This window comes from Miniopterus natalensis, chromosome 11 (assembly GCF_054644295.1).
Source record: "Miniopterus natalensis isolate mMinNat1 chromosome 11, mMinNat1.hap1, whole genome shotgun sequence".
In the NCBI taxonomy this organism is placed as follows: domain Eukaryota; kingdom Metazoa; phylum Chordata; class Mammalia; order Chiroptera; family Miniopteridae; genus Miniopterus; species Miniopterus natalensis.
Window position 1 is genome coordinate 28,964,523 of NC_142091.1, and position 18,541 is coordinate 28,983,063.

An 18,541-nucleotide genomic window follows, 5' to 3' on the forward strand; every position below is an offset into this window, starting at 1 on the left:
CCAAAAAGCCGTCTTCATCTCAGCGAATGACAACTCCTTGCTTTGAATAATTCAGGCCAAAAGTCTGGGGATCGTGCTTGAGTCCTGTTATAATCTACATCCCAACTGTCATCTCTGTCTCCGAATAGACCCAGAAACAACCCGTCTTTACCACTTTCACCACTGCCACTTTGGTCCACATCATTCTCTTGCCTGGATTGTCTCCCCACTTCCAGCCTTGACCCCTGCGGGTTGCTCCTCAGGGCAGCAGCCAGCCTTAACCATTTTCTTCTGTCAGTTCTTGTTTCTCATCAGCTCACAATCCTTCAGTGCTTTCCTCTGTCATCCAGAATAAAAGGCTGCATCTGTACCACGGTCCCAAACTGTCTGCGTTCTGGTCTCTGTCTGCCTCATGGCACAGCCTGCAACAGTCTCCTTGCTGTTCTCCAAATGCTTGCCAGACACATTTGTGCCTCTGCATCTTTGGACTTGCTGTTCTCTCTAAAACCCTCTTCTCCTAAATATCCATCTGGCTGCTCCTTGACCTCTTTTTGGCTTTTACTGAGATGATACCGTCTCAGTGGGTCGTCACTGTCCATGCTGCTTAACTTTGCCCTCCCCACCCACATGCCCCTTCCTCCTTTCCTGCTTGATTTCTCTCCATAGCGCTTTTCACCAGGTAATGTCGTATTGCATGTCTCTTACTTAGTTTTGTTTACTGTTATCTCTTCACTAGAATGTAAGCTTCATGAGGGCAAAGGTTTTCAATTTTTTTTTCTATTGCTAGAACAGTGTTCGGAAAATAATAAGCATTCAAAATGTGTTGTTAAACGATCGGATGAGGTGAACTGAGATGAGACAAGCCTAACTGAAGTGATTTTAGTGGGAGTGGAAGAAAGTGATGAATGCACAAGAGTGGTGACAGAGAATGGCTCTTAGAGACTCCTTAAGTCTGCAAGTATCCATTGGGAGGGGTAAAGAATTGCAGGTTTTTTCTCCACTCTGCAAGGAGACTTAATTGACTTAATTGAACTCCATACAGAGGCAGTGTGTGTCATGGTTCTGGCCAAAGGGCTCGGAGTAATTTTATAGGGAAAGATTATACAAGGTTAATTCAGGATATAACCCTGTGTGACTGACATTTTTCTGTCAATGGATTGGTGGAGCCAAGAAGTGAAGAAAGAAGATGAAAGAGTTTCAGAACCATTGCCAGAGAGTCAGGTGGGCTCTTAAAAATGAGAAACCCTTAATCACCAGGAAGTGAGCCAGACTCTGATCCTTGTCTGTGGGGTTCCTGGAAACCAGTTGAAGCCTTTATACGTTCAGTGGCCATTTGATCATCCTGTCAATTGAATAGTTTGTTTTTCCCCCCAGATCCTTGTGCAAGGTCCATATTTACTTTTGGTTTTATCTTCCCGCTTTTCATACTATGACTCCCTAGAAATAAAGACCACATCTTTGTGGCACTTTTAGTTTTACTGATTGTGTCATGACCCCCAAAATATATATTCTTTGGACTAGAGTAAATTGATTCCAAGGAATTATTTCTTAAGATGGAAACATGACATTCCAGCCCGAAAACTGTTGCAACAGACATGCACACAACCCAGTAAAAATAATGTTAATATTCTCCGTCATTGAACATCTATTGATTACTTGCCGGAAATTCAGGTAGAATGTAGAATAAGCACATTCATATTATATATCACTAGTTCATGAATACATGATAAATGTTTTATGCTAGAGGAAGAAGGGATCTTAATTTCTGTTAGTTTCTACCATAGTATCTTGAGCTCTTACTATGTCCAAAGAGTGGAGAAATACAACATTAAAACATAATCAACCTGCTCTGCAGGTTTTCACAATGTTGGAGACAGAAGCATGAATATACAGCGTGACACCTGTGAATGGTGTCAATAAAGAAACTGCCCTGGGGTTGAGAGAAAGGGAGGCACTGCTTCCAGCCGGCAGGACGGGGAAGGTTGGAGAAATGAGTGACATTTCAGGGCACAATCAGAGGATGTGTAGGATTTCATTGAACAGAGTGAGAGGAGGATGGGGAGGGAATTTAAGCTTTGGGAACAGAGATGTAAAAAAACCCAAGAAGTCCAGGGAGTAGTGCAGGATGTGTTTTCGGAAGTGCTCCAGTGTAGTTCGGCCGTGGAGCACTTGGAAGGAAGTGGCAGGAGAAGAGTTTGGAAAGGTGGTTGGAGCCAAAGACTCCTCATGTGTAGTGTCAAAAAAGGTATCATTTTTTAATCATGTGTCATTGAAGGGCTGTAACAGCAGAGCACAATGATAATACTTACATTTTGAAAGTACGTTCTGATAGAAATAGAGTTTTAAGACTTCACCTAGAGAGTACTTAAAAAAACAGATTTCTGGGCCCCACACAGAGCCAACACAGTAAGATTCTTTGATGAGCTTGGCCCAGGAATGAGTATTATATAAATACTTCAGATGATTTCCTTTTTTTCCAACTTTATTGAGATATAATTGACCTATAATATTGTGTGAATTTTGGGTCTACAACATGATGGTTTGGATATACTTATATTGTGAAATGATTACCACAGTGGGGTTAACACCTCCATTACCTCACATAATTATCATTGTGTGTGTATGTGTGTGGTGAGAACATTTAAGATCTACTCTCTTACCAATTTTCAGGTATATAATACAGTATTTTTAACTATAGTCATCATGCTGTACATTAGATCCCCAAAACTTATTCACCTTATAACTGAAAGTTTATTCCATTTGACCAACATCTCCCTATTTCCCCACCACCAGCACGTGGCAACCACCATTCTAGTCTACATTTCTATGAGTTCGACTTTTTTAACATCTACATATAAGACATCATACAGAATTTTTCTTTCTCTGCCTGACTTCTTTCCCTAGCATAATGCTCTCATAGCATTTGCCTGTGTCATCACAGAAGGCAAGATGTCCTTCTTTTTTTATGGATGAGTAATGTTCTGGGGGTGTGTGTGTGTGTGTGTGTGTGTGTGTGTGTGTGTGTGTCCACCACATTTTCTTTATCCATTCATCTTTTGATGGACACTTAGGTTCTTTCCATGTCTTCGCTGATGCCAGTATTATTGCAGTGAACATAGGTTTGCAGATATGTCTTCAAGGTAGTGGTGATTTCCTCTGCTGCAGGGCAACTGTCTGAAACCTGTGTTTATACTTATTTATTTTTATATTTATTTTAAGGGAGAATAGAAGTGATGAGATCTGAGATGCTGAGAGCCCCCATTAGGGAGCTGTCAGGGTCCAGAGGAGAAGCAATGAGGACTTGAACTGGAGCAATGGCAATGAGGATGGAGAGGAGGGGACAGATCGAGAGCCGCTTCTGAAATAGAAGTGTTGGTAGGATGTTGAAGGCCCTTTGGGTATGGGGGTGAGGAAGGAGCCTGAAGATGACTTGAAGGTACCACTCTGGGTGGCAGTGTGGTGGTGATGATGTGAACCAGGTGGGAATACAGGAGGAATGATAGGCAGAGATTTGGATGCCTGTGTATTGGAAGGTTGATTAGAGGGGTTGCCAGAGGCAATAATGAATTTATTTTAGGGTATCCAATCAAATTTTCCTATTTTTACCAATGAGGAAACTGAGGCTCAGAGTGGTAAAGTGATTAATCTCAGGTTACAAAGCTAGCTGGTTAATAGAAAACCAGACATACTTCCTCTTGTTTTTATGCCTGTCTAGAAGATTCACTGCTTGGTTAAGTGCACTGAGAGCATCTGTATAGTACTAATTATCAAATGAAAATATCATTAAATACACATTATGCTGTGTTGCTTGTATGTATTTTTAGCCAAGTCCATGACACAAATGGGTCAATTTCAGGCAGTTGGGACAGAGGGCCAAGTGTTGATCTCAGAACAACTTCATTTTACTGAGTCTCAGGGAGAGCAATACATTTGTCTAAGGCTGGCCAGTGATTAAAATTGAGAAATACATTTGTTTAAGGTGACCAGTGATTAAAATTAAGACCTGTATTTTCTGACCCAATCTAGTTACTGCCTTCTGCAGTGAGGTTATCCAAATTGTGACTGCAGCCATTGTCCTTCTTGATTCAGTTGATTGCCACTTAATACCACTCGAAGGTGGAAGCTGAATCATGAGCCACATGCACGTGGCTGTGTGTTTAGAGAGTAAGAGAGGCAGGCGCCTACATGGCGAACCCCCGGGTCATTTCCAGGGCATGCGTCCAGTATGACACTCTTAGTTTAGAAGTTCCTCAAGTACAAAAGACTACATTTGCAGCACAGAACACAGAGCCTGGGCCATATTCACTGCTTGATAAATGTATAGTAAATGAGCGATCTAGCCTCAAGGGTGATTTTTGACCTATGGTCTATTTTTTTTTATTACAGTAAATTACCTATGATAAATTCATCAGGTCTCTACTTTGCCCATATGTAGGCACTCACTAAAAATCACATGGTTCTCATTCTTTTAATAAGAAACAGCAGAGAGGGCTGTCAGCTGACAGGATGGACAGGATAAAATGTGTGCTAGAAATGCCCTGGTCTGAATGTGACCTCTGGCTGGAATGCCCAAAATACAAATGTTCCAAGTCTGTTGGCCCAGTGACCTCAATAAACAAAGGTCTTTTTTTTCTAGAAACACACTTTTTTATTCCTTGTTTCTCATCTGACACACACACTCTCACAAACTCAAACGTACACACCCATTTTATTTTTTAAATTCTCATGCATGTCTTAAACCTATGTATATTGCTTTTTTGCATAGTCTTGAAAATGACCTTTTGCCATATTTTTGAAATGTAAAATCTTTCTTTTTGAGGGCTGCCTCACTCTGCTATGAAAACCTCTGGACAAGTAGATTATTGAATAACCCATGACTTCCCTTCATCTGATTAGTTCCCTGAAAGGGATCATAAGACATCCTTACAAAGCCTAGAGGCCTTCCGAGTCCTGAATGATCACAGAGAGTTCCCTCCTGCCCACCCCATATTCCTGAAATGTCATGGCCACACCACCCTGAATGGTATCAAAGGAGATCACTGTTTTGCATCAGAACACAAAGAAGAAAGAAAAGAAATTTTAAACTCATTAACTCCTTTGGGGAGAAGGCAAGTTTACCTGTGGGCTGTGTTTCATGTGAAGAGCATTATACTCCTTTCTTTCATTGACTGTAAAAATAAAATAAAAAATGGTTCTGTGATATAACCCACGTAAGAAATGTTTTAAGATCATCATGCGCTGGCTCTCACAGAGCCACTGAGCACACAGGCTTACACATGAGGATGGAGCCATTACCTTCATCCACTTTCCCTTAGTGCTTGTGGCTTATGGACCATTTTCTCTTACAATCTGCAATGCTAATGCCAATATGAACATAACAACCTAGGAAAGAGTTTGGTAGCTTGAATAAAAACTCAGCATCATGAAACCTTGAGCTCCAAGGTAAGCGTCCAGTGTTCTCAGAGGTATCTTGACCTGTATGTTCTTAGATACATGGCAGTGTCAGCATTTTAATTGTTTTTAAGATATGTTGACTAATTGAATACATATCTGACTTTGTTTTAATTTATTTAACTTTATACAACTCTGAACATAAATTCTCAAATCAAAATAAAACTCCTTTGTCTGATCATATACCTCTGGAGGTTTTTGGTTCAGAAAATATAAACCCAGTTTTCATTAGTCCCTGTGTTCAGCAGCTACTGGTGGACAGAGTGGCAAGCAATTGGATTTTGTTCATTTTTGTTAATCAGCTGAAATACTTTTAATTTCTTGTTGTAAACTCTGGTCTGGAACTATGGTTTTACTATCTGTATCATATTATATTTTATAATTTTTAACATGCTGGAGAAAAAGAGGGAAAACTTAAGTACTAGCTAGTTTCAATGTACCGTGCTGGGTGTTTTACACATGTTAATTCATTTCATTCTTATGACAGCCTTTTGAGGCGCATATTATTATTGCCATTTTGCCCATGAGGAAGGCTAAACTTAGAGTGTTTAATAAACTTGTGAAAATTCACTTAGAAAATTAAGAAGCAGAGCAAAATTTATTCCAGCTGATTGTTCTAAAAAAGACCAAACCTCTTTCTTATTTAGGACTGGCATCGACACGTAAATATCTGTTATCTGTTCAATTGAGTTGAATGGGACACTCCTGGTATGAAAGCCTGGAGGACAGCTAGTACAAGACTATGGTTTATTAGTTTAGAATATTCAGTATTGATAAATGACTGGACTCTGTATTCAAAATCTCAGAATTGAATTCCAACTTCCAAAGTTTATTAATCTGTGTAATTTTAACAAGTTATTTAGCCTCACTAAGTCTCAATTTTCTCACTTTAAAATGGGAACAGTAATTGTGCCTTTATGATCATTTATGTAAATTACATTTCTGATGGGTAGTAAAGACACAGTAAATGCTAGCTCTTACGATTATCCTTAATTAGAGATGACTGTGGCTACCTTTTAAATATACTACATTATTTATTATGTTTATCACTATAATGTATCACCCCACTAAAATGTAATCTCCACGATGACAGGGATTTTCATGTTTTCATCATTGTATCCCATGTATTAATCTCATGTATTGAGAACAGTGTTGTCCAATAGGATATTCTGTGATGATAGAAATGTTAGGTATAGGAGTTGTGTGATGCTGTAGCCACTACCCACATGTGGTTGTTGAACACTTAAAATGTAGCTAATTAGCATGACTGATTTTAAATTTTAATTAGTTTTAATTAAACTTAAGGAGCCATATGTGGCTACTGGGATACTATATTAGCACAGTTCTAGAACATAACATGGTACACAGAAGTTTCAATTAAATACTTGTTAAGTGAGTGAATCCCCTCTAGAGTCAAAGATCAAGAACAAAGCTGTATGATTGCGTATTTAGCTCCTTCCTTAAAGATAAGCAATGAAGCACTTTATTAAGTGATCAGCTCTTACCGGAGGCCTCATAAGGTCGCAATATATTTGTTTTATAACTGCAATACGTTTTCGATTTCTGTTTCTTTTCGGTGATAGGTCAAGAAAGATTTGGAAACATGACAAGGGTCTATTACCGAGAAGCCATGGGTGCATTCATTGTCTTCGATGTCACCAGGCCAGCTACATTTGAAGCAGTGACAAAGTGGAAAAATGATTTGGACTCCAAGTTAAGTCTCCCTAATGGCAAACCGGTTTCCGTGGTTTTGTTGGCCAACAAATGTGACCAGGGGAAGGATATGCTCATGAACAATGGCCTCAAGATGGACCAGTTCTGCAAGGAGCATGGCTTCGTAGGATGGTTTGAAACATCAGCAAAGGTAATGTCACCTTAAATGATAAACTTATTGTAGGCAAGACTCACAAAGAAAATGGCATGTAATCATCATCACGATAATAATATGTGTTTGTCTCATGATTTATAGTTCCCAAACTGCTTTAAGTACTTTCTCACCTCAAGCGGTGAGATGGGCGGGGCAGGAACTGTTATCCACAATTTAAGATGATTGTGGCTAAGGGAGCGAAGCATCCTGTACATCATCCTGTTGATAATAGTTAATAAGTGTTTTCGTTTATTGAGTGCTTCTGTGTCAGGCATGTTTTACAAGCTTTTTCTGATTTAATCCTCTTAACAACCCTATTAGGTAAGTATGATTTTAGAATAAATGAAAGAAATGGGCCACACATTCAGTGTTTCTGCCTTATTCATGTATTTGTTAATTGACTCCATCAACATATAATATGTTCTTCTGTACCAAGAATTGTGCTGTGCCCTAGAAATGAAAAGATGGCGGGAACACAGACTGCGACATTGGCAATACTAGGGTAGTGGAGCGAGAGTAGACAGCAGGTATATATGTGAAGACCATGTGTGGCTTGGCTCTGGTCACTCTCTTGGGTGGCTGAGGGGAAACGGGAAACGGGGAGTGGGGCAGAGTCAGAGCTGGAAGGTGAAGGCTCTGTGGGTGACGAGCGTGTTGTACCTCCCATTAAACCCCGCTGCTCTCTGATTTGTCAGGTATATGATTCTTGCTCTGCTCCCTTTTGTTTTTGTTTGTTTTTTTTGTATCTCATTATCAGAGGAGGGAAAAAACTTTAATGGTAATTTTGAAAGTTAAAAAAATGCATAAATATAAATAAATGTTTTGCTGTATTTTTCTGATATTTTCTGTATGCGTAGATGTGTGTGTTTTACATTATTAGGACTGCATTCTACAGTTTTATATCATGATTTTTTCCATTTTTATTTATTTGTGGAATGGGTATTAAGTACTTGTGGAGCGCAGGCACAAGCTAGTTATTTGAGGTTCAGCTATCAATAAAGATAGGCATTGTCTTTGTACAATTTCTAATTATGGAATTCACACTTAGGCAAAAATTGTGAATATTTGTGTGCATTATCAGAGAATGGTTTGAAAATATAACTTGAATGGACATCATTCTAATAGGTTGAGGGGGGACCTCTGACTGGTTTTACACTGGAGAGTAGAATAGTCAGATTTGCCCTGGAGGCTAGGGAAAGATAGATTCCAGGCGGGTAAACCTGGAGACAGAGCAGCATGGTCATTATTTCATTGCTATGGGAAAACCACAAGCCTCTGAACCAAGCTAATGGCTTTGGGGATGGAAAGGAAAACCTGATTTGAAAATATTACTCAAGTGGAAACAGTAGGATCAAGCAGCTGCTTGGATTGGGAGACAATGGAGATGGGGGTGACACTTTCTGTCCTAGTTGGGATTATTTTTGTTTCCACCATTTCAGGCCACGCCTCAGTTCCTACCTTCTCTCTGTGCTGTCTCTAGCTGGACTTACATTTAGAAGTTACTTCCCAGTTCCTCGTTTTCCTTCTGAGGGTCTCAGTGCATGTTTCCCCTTTCTTTCCTGTTAAAATTCCTTGTTTCTCTATTTTTTAGGCTGTTTCCTTTTATTTAAGACACAGTATATTTATCATTTTCTGCATCCTGGTTGTCACTGAACCTTTTTGGTTTGCTTGTTTAAAGAATTAATTTTTGTAAAGAGAGACAGGTAGAGCAAAACTCACAGGTGTGATTAAGTTGCAGAAATTTAAGAAAATATTACATTTTGTATGGTCTGATTTTTGGATATTAGACTGGCTTTTTAAAAAATTCTCCTATCTCTTAGCCGCACCCTCAACTTTACTCCACAGCTCCTGTGTAGTCCTTCAAATTCCTTTCTTTCTCTAGAGTCCCTTTTCAGCCCGGAAGTAGGATTTTGGAGGACCCTTTTTCTCAATTGGTTACTTTATATCTGAAGGGAAAACTAAATGAATGACTTGAATTTAAAGAGGGAGGGGAATCTTCCATTATTTATTCATTAAACAGAAATGATTGAGCACTTGTGATATAGCGGGGACTAGGAACAGAGGTATTTACAAAACTGACTTCATGTATAATCATAACAACAACGAAACATAGGTAAAATATATGGGGTGATGGATAGTGAATAAGTGCTAGCAAGAAAAAAAGAAAAGAAAGGAAGAAGCCTGTGGGTTTGTGGGGGGCGGTTGAAATTGCCTGTGGGACTGAGGCTGCCTGGACATCTCCCCCCACGCTGACCATTGCTGTGCTGAACTCTGCTCAGGGTCCTTATGCTCATTAACTTAAGGCCCCGCTGACCCTCCATCCTGGATTTCTATATAATCCTCTAAATCTCTGCAAATGTAAACTTGGATGAGAAACTTTGTGCAGAGATAGAGTGGAGGGGGTTCCACAAGCCTAAAGCGCACTCAGCTGTTAATAGAAGCAAAAGGATACAGGCCTCATTGTAAAAGGCAGAACCTGCAGCCAACATTTCCCTTTCCCCAGACATGCTGCCATTGGAGCTGCCCTTCTGAAGATCTAACTAGTGAAAGCGGCTCCCCAGTGCCAGGCTGGTGTTCACAGCGGACGCCTGGAAGCTCAGGGGTGATACGGCAGCATTGGCCTGCTGGGGTGTCCGCGTTCAGAACGGCCTTTTTTAAAGCATCTCACAAAGCTCTGCCTACTTTCTGAGGATAGTGTTACTGCATTTACAAAACGGAGGCCCAGGTCACACTGTTGGCCTGAAACAGATGGCATTTGGAGACAGCTACCGATTCATTCTTTGATTACAGTTGGGGTCAGGAACATTTGCCATAGAGACCTTTCTCTTAGGAAGTGAATCTGCTAACAGTTAGAGTCCTTGAATGACGTCATAGGCAGTCTGATGATAAACATCTGATTTCCTTTTTTCTGCCTCTGAAATGTCTAACAAGCCAAAGGCAGAAATCCTGTGGGTATCACCCTCGCCTTGGCCGTCTCTGGAGCTGAAACTAGCAGGGTGAGTTTGTCATTGAGACCAGCCTCCATCTTACCGCTGACCCCATCACCCAGGCAAATTGGCCCTCTTGCTCTTCAACCTTCTGGAGGAACTTTCCATGAGAGCCTTCATGCCCCGTGCTGTTGCTGGAACAATCCTGGTAGCTTCTGTCTGTGAACTGAGAGAGAAGAAAGGAAAATTAAATATATGCTAGCATCTCTGATTTTTTACTTCATGTCTTCCAATATTAAAACCAAAGGAAAGAGCCCTGGCCAGCATGGTGCAGTGGTTAGTGTCAGCCTGCACACTGGAGGGTCTCGGGTTCGATTCCAGGTCAAGGGCACGTACCTGGGTTGCAGGTTTGATCCCCATTTGGGGCGTGTGCGGGAGGCAACTGATGGATGTTTCTCTTTCTCTCTCTTTGTTCCTCTCTCTCTAAAAATCAACAAAAACATATCCTCAGGTAAGGGTTAAAAAAAATTGTCATGGTCACCCTATAGATCAGGAGCTCCAATACATTACTCTGTCCACATCACACCTGAGCTCTACGAATGGCTATTTTATGCATCCTTATGCCCAAGCCCAGTCTTTACAATACGCTTCGGTAGATTTGTCTCTTTAGAATGAGAGCCTGGCCTGCCTTTGTCAGTGCATCCCCAAAGTTGTGATTCCTGTCTTATGGGCCCATCTCAGTGACTGATGGGGCTCCGCTATCTGCTGACCCATTTACCTGCTGCATTCTTGGTGCTCATTGCTGGAATCTCTACCAGCTGCTCCTTTTAGATTCACTCTGACTGTAGCCACCCACCTCCTAGGGTTGCTTTGAGCAAGAAGTGACATAATATATGTGGTGTTCCTGGATGTGTTATGTTTGATCCCACACAGACACGCACCTTCATCATCACTGTCATCCCTATTATGTGTTTCCACAGCCCACCCGCTGGCCTGGGTGTCACCATCTGTGTGTGGCTCTGAGGCGCACAGCACCTGCACTCGGCACAAGGGTCTGTTTCTGTATATCAGCCCTTTCCAGGTTGCTCCATCCAGCTCTTCTGATGCAGTGATTGGTGTGTGACTGTGTTCAGGAACAGGACACCAGGAGAACACCAGTGTAGATGGGAAATAACGGAACAAGCATTATTCGTCCTCTTGTGGGTCAGGAACCAAACTCACAGAAAGAAAAACTCTCCTGGCCCCTCCTCCTCTGCCCTCCTTCTGGCAGATTTCCTTGGCTACTTTTGTCCTACTTAAAGTGACTTTTTAGGCCCACCCTCTTCTCAGAATGTTCTAAGATCAATGGGTGCCTAGGAAGAAGCTTTCTTCAAATTTTGCTCAGTTTGAGTCTCTTCCCTGAAGCTAAAAAGAATGTTGATGTTCTGCAGAGAGAAGGAAGACATATGTCCAGTCGTGTTCTCTACAGGAAGTTAGTTTTTCAGGGGGAAGAGTAGGTGTTTTGCAGGGTAGTGGAAATCTTTCATGTGTTTTGGCTTTTCAGCAACTATTAAATACATTTGCTATCTTTGGGGAACTTCTAGCCATTCAGGCTCACTTCCCCAGAAAGAACCCATTAAACTCTCTTCCTATGCTTTCTAGATTCCACCAAGCATATTGATCCAGAAGTAAGCAACTAGAGGAAAAAGGTGCAATGCAGAATCCATTTTTTCTAGGCAGGGCAGTGGCAGAGCAGGCCTCCATCCTTGGTAGACAGCAGAGTTTTCAGGGTCTTGTGCTTGACACAAAAAACAGGATCCCTGGTGGCCCCAGGAAGAGTTGTATTCAGGTGAGTTTCTCAGAGATTTGCAGATTATAGGACCTATTCCTGCTCAGTGGTGGCTGTAGCCATGTCCTCATCAGACCTGTTCTATGTGGGGTTTAAGTTTCTAGAAGCCTATTTCTCTATACTACTGAATAATTCTGGAAGCTACCCAACATCCTTGAATAAACTACTTCATTATCAGCTTCTGTATCTTACAACTAAGAACCTGGATTCATATACATTGTCAAATACATTTGAGAAAACCAATTTAACCAAATTCTTCTCTAGCTACAGGATTTCTCAGGACGTTGACATTGTAATGTGCATTCAGAATCTGCAGTACTAACAGTGGCTCTGTTTCTTGCCATTTGCTATATGTTAGCTTTGTGCGAAGATTTTTATGTGTATGAGCTCATTCAGTCATTAGCAGGATCTTATAAAGTAGGCATTATTTTCATTACTATTTAAGAAAAAAGCAGTTGAGACTTAGGTGCTATATTAATTAGGTTACTACCTATTTTTTTTTTTATTCTAACATACTTTTTGTTCCTTCATATATTAATATTTTAAAATCAAGATATGTCCTATGTCAGTGTGGATTTTTGAAATGATGGTGTGTCATACACATAATGGCTTTTTCACTATCTCCTCCAAAAGGGGACTACACCGTGCAGCAGTTCCTAAATGTTTTTGGCCACATAAAACACTTAACAGAACAGTGGAACACATTTAGGACATGCTGGCTTAAAATTTTCATGTGGAGGAAAAATTCTCTGTGTTTTATTGAGTTTACTGAGCTTTTATTATTATCATTATTTTTAAATTGCTCTGCAAAGCTGAAATATGCAGCAGTTAAGAAGTGGCTAGTTTTCTGGTAGCTGCTCTAAGAGAAGTATCACACATCATTTCTTTTTATAGGCTTCTAAGGAAATGTGCACTTATACATAAAGTATTTATACAAACTGGAAATGTATAGATAATTACACTTGGGTATGAGTAGATAGTTATTCTAATTCATTTTTTAATGGATTGAGTATAGAACATCATTTTTTAAAAATCTATTTTTAAGTTGGGTAGTAGATGATCTCTGATTATTCCCATTTTTCAACTATCAAACCAATGAAAAAATTCTCGACCATCACTGATGGATTCATTGATTCAACACAATTTGTATTAAATTACTGACTGTCCAGGTCTGCACTCTGAACAATGTATACTGAGCCCTTTCTGAGTTCAGAGCATGCTATTAGGTGCCGGTTCTTATTCTTAAAATGTCTTCTTGCTAAAACTCCCTATGGGAAATAGGTATTCCAAGTTTTAGGTACCCATCTCCAAAGAATTTATAAGGTTGTACAATGTGCCTCCGCTGACTTAATTGGTCACAGCACATTTAACCCTGCATTTTTCGCTGATCTGATCAGAGCTGGTTGAACTTAGGGACATAAAAGAAAGGACTCAGTCTGAGATCTAAAATCAGCAAAGGTAAGGAGGCATCGTTCAAAGGAAATGTTTAATAGTCACGATCATGTACTAGCCTGTAGCATAGCTCTTTGAATCGTTGCTCTGACAGATTCTTAATGTCCTACATGAAAAACAGAATAGTTCCTTGAAGTTGAGAGTAGCTTAAGTACAAGAGTCTCAAACTCAAGCTACTCATTTGCTTAAGAATCAGTAAAAATTAATAATAACATTTAAATTTTTATCTTTAGTTAATTAGTTCTCCAGAGGTTGTCTAGGTCTATGCGTATAATTTACTGGATAATCTGAAATCCAACTGCAACTAAGACATTGTAGGGAAATAGAAATGGACTCTCAGAGGATATAACCATAGCTCCCTATTATATTTATTTCTGTAAAAATCTTTTAAGGAAAAGATCCATGTGCCTGTCTTCTGAATTTCAAAGTAGGAAGATGCTCCTCGGGCCCTATTCTATCTTGAGCTTAATCCGAAGCCGAGATGAGCTATGCGGAAAGTCTAGGCGATGGAAGATGGAAAAAGCAGGTAGAGCCCTAGTTCCTTTGGGAAGGAAAACATTGCCTGCGTGCAGCTGGGTGCTGACCACACTGAATGTGGTCCCCAGTCTTCATGTAGACCATGTCTCCATTCTCAGATCCAGGGAACGGTTACAACCAGATTCTTCCCTCCTGGATCCCTCTCTCTAGCCATGATTTTTTTCTCAAACTTCAAGTTTCCATATTTCTCTGGATATCACCCAGACAATTCTTCAAACCTATGTCTGAAACTGACTGTATCAGCTCTCCTGCAGATCAGAGCCTCTGGTTTGGAGCTGTCACATCCACCCAGCCATCCAAGCCATGCCCCTTACACGGTCACTCACCCTTCTTCAGCTCCTTGTTCCTGACCTTGGAAATCCCCATAGGCTGGCCGTTCTCCGCCTCCCCAGGCCTGCCTCTGGCTACTCTGTGCTTCTGTTGATCTTCCAGCGACACTAACCTATTCACTTCTTTATTTTCTCCCTGCCTGGAGCACACTTCCTTCCGCTGTTCACCTGCCTCTTACTCTGCCTTCATGACTTGGCTCAAGCATCACCTGTCGCTGACTGTCAGGCGGGCAGGGCAGTCTCTCCTGTCTCTTACCACAGTTCCGTTCAACTTTTCTTGATGGGCCTGAGCCCTGCACTGGGCTGTGAAATCCTCCTTGTCTTCTACACAGTGGCTTGCACACGGAGGGTGATCACTTAGTTGCTGTTTATTGGATGCAACAGAATTGTTTGTTGCGCTGCTTCTCAAGGACTCGTTCAGAAGATTCTTTTACTGTGTTATTCTTTTTCCTGCCCTTCGAGGGAGCATTTCCATACTTAGAGAGCTGTGTAGAAGCAGAAAAATTAATTGACTGCTGTATTTCCCAGGAGGACTCCACATTATGTAACTCCTTTCATCCAGAAATCTCTAGACACTTTACACAGCAGGGATTGTAGTGCCACACAGCGCACTGGGGGGAGTAGAGAAGAAAAATTAAGATGAGGGAACAGCCCCCCTTAATTCCTTGCACCCTGGGCTGGAAACTGCGGAATTCTTTGCTTGGTAATGGTGTGTAGCATCCTGCAGACCCTACCATTAGCTTGTGGATCTTATTATCTCACTGATTCCTCCTTCACAACCCAGAACCAGAATTTAGCAGTTTTCTGCTCACTGAAACTCTCATAATTGTGTTTGACATGTATCTATCATTTGTTTCAGCTGCTGTCATTTGAGCCAAACACAATGACTATCATATTTGTCTCTCTGTCTCTCTCTTTTTTTTCTTTTTTTTTTTTTTACTAATAATGAAATGGAGAGACATTTTATTGACTTGTATTGGAGAAACCAGGCCTAGACTTCAGATCTAGTCCAGAGCTCTGTCCAATGAACAGAGTTGTGATTCTTGCACAGAGTTGTACATCAGGAACACCCGAGGAGCTTGTTAAAATTTAAGACACCTCAACCCTACTCTTAGAGATGCCTGTAGGGGCATAGAATGTATGATTTTGGAAAACAGTTTTTTGGTGATTTTCATATGCACACTGGTTAAGATGCATTGTGTTAGACTTCATTCATTCATTCATTCATTCATTCATTCATTCATTCCTGAAGTGTTCCTTGAATAACTGCTATTTTTCAGGTAGTATTCAGGTAGGCACTTTTCTAAGCTCTGGGGCACTGACGATAAAGGGCATCGTTTCTTCCCATTAAGAAGTTCCCAGTCTCCTGGAAGAAAACTGACATAAATGAATATTTATAATATAGTATGAAGTTCCATAAAAACTGCTGGCCTCTATGAGAGCCCTCGAAGGAGAAGCTGTTATCTTCTTAATGTTTGATCATCTCTTTACCCGTGGTAATCTGAAATTCCACAATCCTATGCTCTGTGTGAACCTTTGCTTGTTAATTGTGCTGGGCCCTCTGTGAGCTCTTTCAGCTTACGTTCTGAGAAATATTCCTTTGGCAGTTTTCTCCCCTTTATTTTTTGTTGTTCTTTCTTTCTGGAACTCCTCGTTTGGTGTAACCTCCTGAATTAAGTCTGCACCTTCTATGCTTTTTCTCCCCTCATATTTTCAGCACTTTGCAATTTTCATTTCATTTTTTACATTTCTTTGGGTTATTTTCCAATCTTTTATTATAATTTTTAATTTCAGCAATCATACTTTTAATTTGAAGAGCTTTCCGATTCCAATTATTCTTTTTCATAGAATCCTGTTTTCAGTTAAGAATGTAATTACTTGTGTTTGTGAAGATACCAATTAGTCTCCTAAAGTGTTTTTTGTCTCTTGCATTAGATATTTCATTAGAGTTGTTCTTACAGTTCATTTTGTTCCTCTATTTTATGTAGATCGTTCCCATTAAACATGCGATGATCCCTGGCAGAACATTCATTTATTAGGAACTAGACCATCAAAAGCAGATACTAAGCTCTGTGTGTATAGTAGGCCTGTTGTTTAGGGGCCGTGTCGATTGCCGATTAGTGGATTTCACTTTAGGTTGGTGGTCTCACGGAGGACTCCCAGATGTCGGCTGTTGGAGGTCTTTTTCCTACAGAAATCTCTCCTGGGAGGGGGGAAGGTGCCAGGGCTCTGTGACGGGGAGGGGTAGCCGGCTGCCGTATTGGCAGGCTTTCAGTTGACACATTTTTCAGGCCCACACCACCTACATAGGAAAATTTTTGGTGCCTCTTGAGTCTCAAGTTTCTGTTCTTTGCTTATTCAGAGGATAAGCCAGTACTTGCCTAGAGGTGTAGATGCCTCGCTGCTGGTGGTCTACATGGAAGAACCGGACAAGGTGCTGTTGACATTCTCTGCTCTGACCTTGACCTGGCCCCCTGATTTCAGCCACTCTCAATACATGAGTCTTGGATCCTGGGGGAATAATTACTGAGCTTTCTTACTGTCCATATCCCCCTTTACACAGCTTTTAGACCGTGCTGTGTACACACCAGGAAACCCACTACTATCCTCCATTACTTTCAGATTTCTAAAAATGTGTTGAAATCTCTTGAATGCTGATGCACATTTTCTCATTATTTTCATTCTTGAGACTCTATTTGAAGTGTTTAGTTTCTTGGAAATCATTTTTGAGTTTTGGTAAGAAAAGGAAATAAATGCATTTCCTCAGTCTGTCATGATTAGCTAGGTGGCCATGCCCTTTGACCTTTTATCGATTGTCTCCTTTATTTCTGACTCAATCTTAGTTATTATATAGTTTAATTATTACAGTTTCTTTTAAAAGTAGAGTTATTTTATCCTCATTTTATAATGTGGAATCCAAAGTACAGCAGGATGCAAGTAACTTGCTCAAAGTCAAAATTAGTGAGTGTCAGAACTAAGGTTTTAAACTCAGGTCTGATTGATTCTGCATCTACCTGGTGCTTTCTATCTCAGCTTCTATTTTATTTTATTATTATTATTTTTTTAATCTGCACTGAGGATATGTTTTTTTAATTGATTTTAGAGAGAGAGGAAGGGAAAGAGAGAGAAAAACATTGATGTGAGAGAGAAACATTCATCGGTTGCCTTCTGTATGTGCCCCAACCAGGGATCGAGCCCACAACTTAGGTATGTGCCTTGACCGGGAATCAAACCTGAAACCGTTTGGTGTACAGGATAATCTCCAACCAACCAAGCCACTTCGCCAAGGCTCAGCTTCTATTTCTAAAAGAAAAAAAAATAGGCAAGGCTCTGTCTCTGTTAGGACCACTGCCAGAACCTTCCAGGAAGGGTTGCTTCCTTGTTTCAGGAGAGGGTTTGTTACTAACATGCTTAACTTCTCCCTTCCTCTGTTATTTCATATTTTTCAGTATTGATTTGTTTGTCCCCAGCTTTGTGGTCTGTTACCTTCTTTAATGTGTCTTGTTTGCCATCTTTGAAGCACCCTTAGATGTATGGGTGACAGCCTTGCTCTCCCAATGTCTTCTATTTCATCTCCGTCTGCTTCACTGACTAGTGAGGTATTGATTCCTTCGGGGAGCATGCAGGGATTGGGGAAAAATCAATATCCCATTAGACATAAGTAAGAAGCAGCAGCAGCAGCTCTTGAGCAGCTCTTCACCAACCTAACATGTTGGGGTACTGTTTATAATTTTTTATTTTATTTTAGAGAGAGAGAGGAAAGGAGAGGGAGAGAGAAATGTTGATGAAAGAGAAACATCAGTCGGCTGCCTCTTGCACACCCCTTTTTGGGGATCAAGCCTGCAACCCAGGCATGTGCCCTGATCTGGAATGGAACCAGCAGCCTCTAGGTGCATGGGGATGACTCCCAGGTAACAGCCACACCAGCCAGGGCAAGTGGTGCTGTTTAAAAACTAGGTTAGCCAGACATGTCCAGGGATATTCTGAGTTGTTTAGATTGTCCTAGGAGTATTTTGGAAAAAGCCAACGAGAGAAAACTCAAGAGTTGTAAATCCATTTCCTTGAACTAAATGAAGTAAAGTCATCTTTTGAGAATAATTTTGCCCATCAAAAATTGCTCTGGAGAAAGGAAGTTCTTGGTTGAGAACTTGTATAACTTTTGGTCATTTCG

General features: G+C 40.6%; 1 protein-coding gene across 1 annotated transcript in view; it reads left to right on the forward strand.

Annotated features, from left to right (window-relative positions):
• Positions 1 to 18,541, forward strand: part of RAB38 (RAB38, member RAS oncogene family) — a 45,141-nt gene that overhangs the window by 12,214 nt on the left and 14,386 nt on the right. Inside the window, exon 2 of the mRNA XM_016206707.2 lies at positions 7,014 to 7,294. Coding sequence (XP_016062193.2) covers positions 7,014 to 7,294 — 281 coding nt within the window. The remainder of the gene's footprint in view (positions 1 to 7,013; positions 7,295 to 18,541) is intronic.